At 38.0% G+C, this 11,490-nt stretch overlaps 1 protein-coding gene across 1 annotated transcript; it reads left to right on the top strand.

Moving 5' to 3' along the window:
• The first annotated feature begins 634 nt into the window (after window positions 1–634).
• Window positions 635–2,378, top strand: LOC145111900 (uncharacterized). The gene is made up of 2 exons (XM_079048138.1): window positions 635–916; window positions 2,103–2,378. The coding sequence occupies exons 1-2, from the start codon at window positions 635–637 to the stop codon at window positions 2,376–2,378; spliced, it is 558 nt and encodes a 185-aa protein (XP_078904264.1).
• Window positions 2,379–11,490: the final 9,112 nt, after the last annotated feature.

The following is an 11,490-nucleotide window of genomic DNA, read 5'->3' as shown; positions in this document are numbered from 1 at the left end:
TCCAAAACCTTCATAGAATCCACCTACTTACAAACCCAACATCCCATCTTCAATTCATCCCTCAGAATCCCATGAAATTCCGAAGTCAGACATACCCAAGTTAGTTTGTCAAAAGTGTGGTCATGGTAATCATTTTGCCAAAGATTGTTTGGTTGAAACCACTCAGAAATCAAAGGTTAAGCATTTTGTATACTATGCCCGTAGAGCTCAAAAGATGGCAGCAAGTGAGAAAGCTTTTGTTACTACTGTCTTAAGAGATGTTGAAGGGTGCAGGTCTTCTGGGGACGATGATGATGTGAGTACTGGAAGAAATATGTGTCTTATGGCAAGATAGTCGATCGAATGTGATGAAGGTTACTGGTCATCAGGTTCAGAAGGAGACGATGAAGATTCCGAGCCAAACTTTTGCTACATGGAAAACAATGATCCCCCAGGCAGAAGCATCGTTCAGCAGGTAAAATCTATGATTACTGAAAATAATTTTGATTTATCTCTTTATGAGCCATATCTAACCTAAATCCACTCAGATATGATCATCATCCATAAAGCCTATGAGTCTTCCATAGAAGTAAGTGAGAAGCTGGAAAGTGAACTTACCCGCCTTAGATTATGATTCGAAGATAGAAAGCTTAAGATGGAATCACTAAAAAGAGAGCTTGTGATGTCTCAAGACGAATGTATCATTTTAAAAGACAAATGTGAAATCACCTTTTCTGAAGAAAATGCGTTAGTTTCTGATAACAAACGTCTCAATGCAAAAATTGATGCTTTACATCATTCTATAAGTATTCTTAAAGCAAATGAACGAATGACTCATAATTTTCGTCATCCATGGTCCAAAGCACTAGGCCTCGGAAGTGAGTTTCCGAAACCTGTTGCTCGTCACTTGAAGGAGTTGCAAAATCTAACATTTATGGTATACATTCTGAACCGCAAACATTCAGATACCTTATCTCAAAATTGCCATCCCTTCCTGAGACCTCAGACCAGTTCCAATCTCTGATTTCTGAGTTTCAACCTATAGTTGTCAAATGTCCTGATTCCATGCCTCTTCTGCCTCTGATACACCTGGACCTAAATCGGACCTCAGATTCATTCCCTGGCATCATCCGTACTGGAGTTCAAAATCTAAACTTTGGTCCTCCTAACAATTGTGTTGTTGAGTAAATAATTCCCGAGACAACTAGACTTGACTCTAATAGATCAAATTTTGTTTGGGCATCATTAGATAGTGACATTGATGATTCATCTGACTCGTGTGTCTCTAATTCTAAAGTGATTTCAAAAACAATTGTAGTGCCAATAAAGCCTAAGTTTGAAAATTTATAATCTGGACAAACTTCCAAGTCATCATCTGACTCTCGGAAGAAACCTTAGTTAAATAAGAAAGATGTTTTCGACCATAAGATCGGAAACCAAAAATGACCTTAAGAAAGAAATTAGGTCATGGCAAGATTGTAGAATCATTGAGAGATCCGAAAAGAAAGTATCTTGGACAGTTAGCCCAACCACTAACAAGAATACCTTTGCACTTGTTAAAATTCTTAAAAGGCCATCCAATCTTCCTAGTTCGGTCGTTTAAAACAACTCTGTCAGTCCTAATCCAAAAAAGGTTACTGTTGAGACTCATCCTATAAAAACTAACTCTCCTCAGACAGTTTCTTTTGTATTTACTGCTAAATCTGATGGTACCATTTTCAAACCACAACAATTTCCAAAATCAAATGTACCATCAAAAGCTGTAAGTAAAGAATGAGTTGGTAAAACACTGTCGTTAAAAAATCCTCAAAAGATTCAAAACAAAATTAAGTGGAAAGCAAAAAAAAGGTTGAAAATGCTTCTGTAACTTCTATCAACACAATGATTTCTACATCTCAGAAAAATGTTGGTCTGAGAAAAGCAGTGTCCAAACAACCTTTGGTTGAATATGATTTCTGGATTAATGAAAAGACATTTGCATTTTGGTTCTTTCCCAAAGGTTCTCAGAACATTCCCTCTGAGACACCAGTTGTTCCAAAGTCACAGTCCAAGTCCAAAGCCCGTGCCAATGTCCCTAAACAAAAACCGGAGCCTAAAAACTCCAAAACTCACTAATTTTGCAGGCACTCTATGCTTTGGAACAAGATACAATGTGGTATATTGATAGTGCTTGTTCCATGCACATGACCGGGAAAAAAGACTTTGTGCATGATCTCATACTCGCTCCAAACGTTAGCTACGTCACGTATGACAACAACTCCAATTCTCAGATCCGAGGTTATAGCATCCTCACCAACGGAAGCTTCTCTATCTCTAATGTGGCATATGTAGCTGGCCTAAAACACAACCTGATTAGTGTGGCTCAACTCAATGACTCCAACCGAAGAGTTGAGTTCTGAAAAAGGCATAGCTACGTCATGACAGAAGATCGTAAACAGTGTCTAATCAAATCAAATCACAACAAAAACATGTATCTATTAGACATCAACATGATCATTGGCAAGCCTCAACTCCATCTTCTCTTCAAGGTCGTTCCTGATTCTAGTTGGTTCTGGCGTTAAAGGCTTGCTCATCTAAACTTCCGATATATGAATGATCTTGTTTCCGGTGAAATGGTCAGAGGTCTGCCGCTCCTCAAGTTCGAAAATGATAATTTATGTGCTGCATGTGAATGTTGGAAGCAATCCAAGAAAGGTCATCTCGTTATTATTTAAAAGTCAATTTCAGAACCTTTAGAACTTCTACATATTGATCTTTGTGGCCCCTCCACCGCAGAAAGTATGCATCACAAAAAGTACATTCTTGTGATTGTTGATGACTACACAAGGTTCACCTGGGATTTCTTCCTTAGGTTAAAATCTAAAAGAGCCTCAGAACTTACTAAATTCATCAAAGGAATTGAAGTTCTTGTCAAATTTCCTGATAGAAGAATCCAAAGTGACAATGGATCAAAATTCACCAATGTCACCATTGAGAAATTCCTCTCCAACAAAACAGTGTAGTTGAAAGAAGAAATCGAACTCTCGTTGAAACCGCTCGATCAATGCTCAACTTTCCAAATTTACCACTTTATCTCTGGGTTTAAGTTGTGTTCACTGCCCGCTTCACTCAAAATCGAAGCATCATTAATTGACATCTCAACATGACACCATATGAAGCCATGAGTGGTCGGAAACCGACTATCTCGTTCCTACATGTTTTCGGTTGCAGACGCTTTCTCAAAAACAAATGTGATCAACTCACCAAGTTTCAACCCAAAGTGATGAGGCAATATTCTTGGGATACTCAACAAAATCCAAAGCCTATAGAGTTCTTAATCGTCGAACTCGTGTACTTAAAGAAAGCTTTGATGTCACTTTTGATGACAACTATATTCGGAATTCTGGCCCAACTCATGTTACAACCTACATCATGGAGTTCGATGCTCCATCTACAAGGTCTCGGAATTCCCAAATCATCAATGAAGTTGACTTCGAAAGCACGTTCAGACCTTTAAAAACTGCTCTTGACTCTGAATCTTGATCAAGACCGTCCTCATCAACTGCAACTCAAATCTCTCAAAATGTTTCTGGTCCGACACCTACTTTTCCTCCATTTGATATCGAACCATTTCAACCTTCTCAGGTTGTGGGGGGAGAATGGTCGTCCTTCCCTTGTGGATGGATTTCAAAATGCAGCAGACAAATTCACTAACTTTGATCCTACTCTGAACAACAACAAAGATGATGCTCACTTCTTTAACTTTCTGCTGGAAGACGATGTAAACCTATCTAGTTCAGATGTTAGGGGGAGCATCATCCACAAATTCAAAACGTTCAGGGGGAGCAACACAACCCCATTGTTGATGTCGGATCATCCGTTACACAAGAGCTTTCGATATTAAACATCTGGACAAAGGATCATCCTCCAAATCAGGTCATCAGAAATCTCAACGCTGGTATTTAAACTCGTAATGCTACTAATATCTAAAATGAATATCACTTCTCCGAATTTATCTTAATGGTTGAACCAAAATCCATCTAGGAAGCATTACAACATGCTGACTGGCTTACAACCATGCAAGAAGAGTTAGCAGAATTTGATAGAAATGAAGTGTGGACTCCCGTCCCTCTTCCTCCGGATCACCCTATTGTTGGTATAATATGGGTCTTCAGAACCAAGCTAGATGACACCGGAGTTATTATCAGAAACAAAGCAAGATTGGTGGCCAAAGGATTCACTCAGATCGAAGGACTTGATTACGACGAAACTTTCCCTTCTGTTGCTCGTCTTGAAGGCATCAAAATCTTTCTTGCTTATGTAGCTCACAAAGGCTTTAAGGTTTTCCAAATGGACGTTAAAAGTGATTTTCTCAATGGTAAACTGGATACCGAAGTGTATCTCGAACAGCCCCCCCCCCCCAGTTTTATCGATCTTTCTAATTGAAACTATTGCTACAAACTCTGAAAAGTTGTTTATGGCCTTAAGCAAGCTCCGCACGCATGGTACGAGACTTGTTGAAACAGGAAAGTAACCCTCTTCAGATAATGTGGAACCGAAGACCTCAATGCCTTGTGAACCGAAGAAGACTTACCCGAAGACTGATTTTTTATCATATGAACTTGGAGACGTGAAAATGACCCGCAGATGAACGTAATCTGAAGACGGTCGCAAGTTACCTTTTTAATGACTTTGCTTGTAATCGTTGTATTATCCAGTGTACCATTCAGGGTCACCAAAGTCAGCTACTTTGTATTAGTTTAATATTTTCGTGTAGCTTTTGGGACTCTATAGATAGAGCTTCTCACTTCATGTTTACTTACCAAATTTAGAGCTTAACAATATAAGATCTTTCATCTCTATATCTCAAGTTATCTTACTGATACTTAAACTGAGTCCCTCTTCACTTATGTTTTTCATCATTTTCTAACTTGTTTTTGCATGCAAACCATGTTACGATTCAACTAAGTGTCTACTTGTTTAATGCTTATTGATATAAACTTGCTGCTATTTACTTTCCTTACATTTCTGCAATCTAACTCATCTAACTTTTATTGTTGAGATAACAAGATCCATTGAGATTAACTTATTATTCTGCAACTTATTATCTCGTTACAAACTCTTATCAAGTTTTTCTCTCAACAATTGGTATCAGAGCCAAAGTGGTTGCCTTTTAACTCCTTTCAGAAAAACGAAACTCTTTTCAACAAACTCTTATTTAAAAGGCCTTCTATACCACTAAATCTCATCATAAAAAACAAGGAAAGATGGAACAAGCTTATTCTTTAAACGTTTCAAATAGTATTGGAGGTTCTAACAGATCTCCAATACTTGTTGCAAGTGAATATCATCGTTGGTCCCAAAGAATGAAATATATCTGAAGAGACTCGGAAGAGATGTTTGGAGATCTGTAGAAGGAACTCATGTCTATATTCTCACTACCATTGTAGCTGATGGTACTCAATCAAGACTTGGAGGTGGTTAAGCGGCTATGAACAGACCCACAAACGATGATCTTGAAAAGATGGAGAAGGATGCAGACACCTTCTACGAAAGTTCATCATCAACTTCGACATAATCATCAACTGTGAATCTGCCAAAGAGATTTCGGATGTTCTAAAAAATCTCTATCAATGGTCTGAACAAACTCAAGACAAGAAGCTCACTACTGCTCTCAATAAATTCACCAACTTTAAAGCTCTGCCTGGTGAGAGTCTTGACAATTCATTCAAATGGTTTAACCTCATAATCACAAAACTGTTAAACGTTGGTACCGTCAAAAGCAACCATGAAACTAACCTTCAGTTCCTGAATGGGCTAGGAAGACATTGGACAAATGCAAAGATGATAGTTTAGGGAGATTGGAAGATTCAAAATCTATGGTGAAGTTCAGGCTCAAGAGTCCACAATGTTAAAAGAATGTGCAGACTTGGGTGGATCACTTGCTTTAATGGCTCAAACTTCTCAATATGCCATCAAAGCTCCTCCGTATCCCTATCCTAGAGAGTCATCATACAACCGTCATATGACAAATCTCTACAGTCTTATGAAGCAGATGCAGGACTTGATGATGAGGAAGAGTTTCAAAATGCCATAGCCCTCGTCAGTCAAGAGTTCAACCGACTCCCACCACCCACTTTTGCAAAAACAAACAGTTCACTAAACCACCATTCAACTGAAACTTCAACCCACGGAACAACCACCAATGGTATCCTAGAAACCCTCACCACAATCCTCAGCCTTAGAATACTCCTCAGATAAAGGAAAACCTGCAGACTAACAAATCACAAGACTCTGGTACTACTACCAAAGACAACAAGGATGGAGTTCTTGTCTGTCACAAAGAAAACCAGCTTGCACGGGACTGTAAAGAAAATGTGGTGAAAGACAAAGCATTTTATCTCAGAATGGTTCAGGAAATGGAGGATAAGGAGAGAGAAAAGACAAGGGCATGTATACCTCAATTTTGAAGGGATCATCATGTTTGGTCTTCGGGGTGATGAAGACGAGGAACCTGACAACAAGAGGAAAAGAGGCAAGATATGCATTGTAACAGCAAGTGACGAAGATATATCTACCAACTTGCAGAGGAACTACTACTACATGGCAAGGGAAGGGACCCTCAGCATCGTCGAACATGTAAAATTTATGATTCAGTCTAATGGTTATAACATGCATGATTTTGAACCTCACTTAGAAAGACTTAATGAAACATGTGTTGTCGTCCTTTCAAATTACAACAAGGCCTTAGATGAAAACAACATAGCGACCCAACAGTTGTCTTATGTGAGAGGAAGACTAGAAGACAAAAAGCTTAAGGTCACTATGTTAGAAAAGGATTTTTTGTTAGAAAAAGATGCTAGGTTACATAGTGAGACTTAGTTAGAAGTAGCTTTCAATCAACGAGATCTAGCTTGAAAAGAAATTGTACATTTGCATCGTTTAATTGAAAAACTAATTAATGACTGAGGCCATTGAAAACTTAGTTAATAATGTGTCACACCCCCAAACCGGAACGGCGGAAACGTTCGGGTGCGGAGGACGTCATGTACAGTATCATAACAATTGCATAATAGTAAAACAAGCCACAACATTCATTGAATTTAATATAGTTAAAACATGTGTGTTCTGTGTATTGATTGAAAGACACCAAAAGTGTATAGCAAAATAAAAGAAGAGTCTTGAACAAGCTCCGTCTTCCTAAAAACCCGAGTATATGTACCCGTCTACTGGTTTCCTGAGAATACAAGTTATTTTGAAAAGAGACTATCAACATTTAAGTTGGTAAGTTCATAAGCATTTAGTATTAGAAATCTGACTTGGTTTCATGATAGTGTTATTGTGTTTCTCCAGAAAATCCCATATTTTCTCTTTTTAAATGAAAAGTAGTCTTAAGCCCTAAGACCAAAATGTTTGTATGTTTTTGTACTCTGAAATAGTGTAAGTGTATGTTTTCCATAAATGTATGTTTTCTTTGATAAGAAATAATGTACTGCAATAGTATGAATTCTGTAGTGTATTAGTGTTGGAAAATAATGATAGGTAGTCCTATTACTTAAAATAAAACCACTGAAGTAATGTTTGTTTTGTAAACCAAAATGTTTAGTTAATGCTTAATGTGAATGAGATTATAACCATACTAAACTGACTAGTGGCCTGCACGACGTTCTTCAGGCGTCAGTATGCTTTGACATTTGTCACCCCTAGACCTGCTGGTCCAACTGTAGCTAACAGTCGAGGTGCGGGATTGTCAGTCCCGTATAGATCTATACACAAATTCACGCTCTCCCTCCAGGAGACTCTGGTTATAAAATAGGACTTAACATGTACCTTAGGAGGTACCATGAATTAGAGGTTCACATTCTACTATTAACTCGTTTACGTATAGTGCGTATATGTTTTCTTGTTCTTGTAAATGAATAATGTACTTGTAATGAAAAGTAATTTATACTTATGTATTGATTCATGTGATGTATTATTGAACTCGAAAATAGTGTGAATGGATCTCAAAACTATACCTATTATAGTTTACAAGTGTTATGCTGGTACTGAAAATGATTAACAATATTATTGAAATAAGTTTAATAATGATATATATATTTGGCATGTATAATTAAGGTTTAACTGACAGTCGGATAGGTGATCCTACCCTAAGCCCACAACCAATCAAGGAGCAGGAGTTAAGGCGAGAGCAATAGTCCTAAATCTGTTAAATCCTAATTATATATATATCCTAAATCTGTTAAATCCTAATTATATATATATATATATATATATATATATATATATATATATATATATATATATATATATATATATATATATATGAATACAGTTTGATAAAAACAACAATTTAAGAGATTGAAAAACGGGTTTTAAAATGGTTTGATAAGCTTATAAAAGTATTTAATATCTTAAAAATGATTTGTGATCGTATGTAAGTACTAACAAAACTATCTTGTGTTTCGCTTGTGTTCCCCCTTAAAAGCATTTAAAAATGGTAAAACACAGGGGTATAAACTCACCTTATGTGAGCGTCCGTGTGAAGATACGGTGTAGTAGAGTTAATTCCATAATTTAGAACTCGTAACAAAACCGAATCCTAATAGCATTCCACGTAATATATATATATATATATATATATATATATATATATATATATATATATATATATATATATATATATATATATATATATATATAATTAGTAAATATAGTGGTAAACATGTTATGGAATAGCCTAAGATGTAAGAATCACTTACAAATAGGAGTATTAGAAGTCAACCGTAAGGGTGATAGATGTTTTCGGCCACCTATGTGTTTTTGGTCACTTGATGTTTCAAGTGGTGTTCTTGGTGTTCTTGGTGAAACCAAGAAGATCAAGGTGTTTTTGGTTGTAGCTATGGAGATTGGATGAAAATTTCCAAAAGGTATGAAGAACACTTGAAGAATTTAGCAAGATCCTATGAAGATGTAGGTGATTTTCGCATGATACTTGAGAGAAAAGTAAGGTTCTCGGCTTGCGTTCTTGAGAGAAAAGAGGTGTTTTCGGTTGGAAGGTGAGATAATAAGGGTATGTTCTCGGTTTTGTTCATATATTAGATTAATAGTTGATGTGATATGTTCATTGGAATGTGTAATATCACATCGAAATGTGTGTCAAAGGACAGAATTTGAGGGTTCTCGGTTAGGAACTCGCATCGAGTAACTAGGTTTCCGGCCGAGAATGGTTTGTTGCCTCGTATGATTGCGGTCCGAGGAGTTTACGTCCGAAAAGGGTTTGCGGTCCGAGACAAGTGGCCTTTGCGAGGGTTTTCGGTCTGAAGGCTTACACTTATGCGAGGGTTTTCGTTCTTCACATTTTGATCATTATATTGCAACACTTATAAATTAAAAGGGTTTATCTATATCATAACTTTGGATAAGCTTCTAATAATTAAATAAATCAACGAGTTTGACTTTTATTTGACAAGTTTTGACTTTTATTGACTTTGGTTGACTTTTAAAGACTTGAAAATAACGGGTTGTCACATCATTCCCCCGTTAAAGGGAATTTCGTCCCGAAATTAAGTCTAAAGTAATACTAATTGACTAGGGAAAAAGGTGTGGGTACTTTTGTTTCATTTGATCTTCCCGCTCCCAAGTGAATTCAGGTCCTCGTTTAGCATTCCAGCGTAACTTCACTATTGGTATACGACTTTGTTTGGTTTGCATGACTTCCCTATCCATGATTTCTACCGGTTCTTCCACGAAGTTCAGGCTCTCATTTATCTCGATTTCATCGAGTGGGATCACAAGAATCTCGTCAGATACACACTTCTTTAGATTAGACACGTGGAAGGTAGGGTGTACATTGCTAATTTCTTGGGGTAGTTTGAGTTTGTAAGCTACTGGGCCGATTCTAGCAATAATCTCGAAAGGCCCAATGTACCTTGGACTCAGTTTGTCACGCTTTCCGAAGCATATCATGCCCTTCCAGGGTGAGACCTTCAATAGAATGCGGTCACCAACCTGGATTCCAAGGGTTTTTGTCTTTTGTCTGCGTAGCTCTTCTGTCTGTGTCTAGAGGTTTTCAATCGTTCACGAATTTGAACAATTTTCTCCATTGTTTCCCTGATGATCTCCGGACCAGTGAGAGTGCTGTCAGGGACTTGCCCTTTAGCTAGTTGCGTATCACCCACTTCAGCCCAACATAGAGGTGATCTGCACTTCCGGCCATGAAGGGCTTCCAATGGAGCAACTTTGATACTGGTATGATAGCTGTTGTTGTATGAAAACTTGACCAATGGCAAATGGATATCCCACGCTTAACAAAAGTCGATCAGACAAGCTCTCAGCATGTCTTCTAATGTTTGAATCGTTCTCACACTCTGCCCATCAGTTTGTGGGTGGTAGGCTGTACTCATGTCCAACCTAGTTCCCAGGGATTTTTGTAGTGACTGCCAGAATCTTGAGGTAAATCTACTATCTCTATCAGAGATAATAGATATGGGTACACCATGCAGTCATACAATCTCTCTAATGTATGTTCTGGTCAGTTTCTCCATATTGTCAGTTTCTTTAATTGGTAGGAAGTGTGCGGACTTCGTTAACCTATCAACAATCACCCAAATGGTATCGAGACCACCTATTATCTTGGGTAACTTAGTTATGAAGTCCATTGTAATCCGCTCCCAATTCCACTCAGGTATCTCCGGTTGTTGTAGTAAACCTGAGGGCTTTTGGTATTTTACCTTAACCTTGGCGCAAGTAAGACACTTGCCCACAAAGGTAGCAATCTCTGCTTTCATGTTCGGCCACCAATATAACTTCTTGAGGTCCAGATACATCTTATCTGAACCTGGATGAACGGAGTATCGATTATTGTGGGCTTCGTTCATGACAACATCTCTAAACCCACCAAACTTCGGTATCAAGATCCGATTCACGAGATAACGGACTCCGTCACCCTTGACCTCTAAGTTCTTATCCATCCCTCTTAAGGCTTCACCTGCCACATTCTCTGATTTCAAGGCTTATTGCTAAGCCTCTTTGATTTGTGTGGACATATGTGAATGGATTGACATAGTCAATGCTTTGACTCTACAACCTGAGTACTCCTTCCGACTAAGGGCGTTAGCTACTACATTGGCTTTAGCGGGATGATAACGAATTTTGCATTCGTAGTCATTTAGTAGTTTGACCCACCGTCGATGTCTCATGTTGAGCTCCTTCTGGTCGAATATATGTTGAAGGTTTTTGTGGTCTGTAAAGATAGTGCTCTTCGTACCATATAGGTAGTGTCTTCAGATCTTCAGAGCAAATACTACTGATCCTAGCTCAAGATCATGAGTATTGTAGTTGACTATGTGTGTCTTAATCTGTCTTGAGGCATAGGCGATGACCTTTCCCCGTTGCATAAGAACACAGCCATGTCCATGGTTGGAAGCATCGCAATATACTGCAAAGTATTCTATTCCTTCTGGAAGGGACAATATCGGTGCGCTGCATAGGGCTCGCTTTAATGTTTAGAATGCATATTCTTGTTTCTCT

Source organism: Lactuca virosa, chromosome 5, assembly GCF_052849685.1.
Source record: "Lactuca virosa cultivar CGN04683 chromosome 5, Lactuca_virosa_CGN04683_v6, whole genome shotgun sequence".
Classification (NCBI taxonomy): Eukaryota; Viridiplantae; Streptophyta; class Magnoliopsida; order Asterales; family Asteraceae; genus Lactuca; species Lactuca virosa.
Note: the sequence above shows the minus strand (reverse complement) of the source record. Positions and strands in the feature narration are given on the sequence as shown.

What these genes read in the sequence shown, in the direction of transcription:
- LOC145111900 (XM_079048138.1), top strand. Translation starts at nt 635, where the DNA reads ATGGAATCACTAAAAAGAGAGCTTGTGATGTCTCAAGACGAATGTATC. An exon ending in TGCAAAATCTAACATTTATG is followed by an intron (nt 917 to 2,102) that starts GTATACATTCTG and finishes CTAATTTTGCAG; the next exon opens with GCACTCTATGCTTTGGAACA.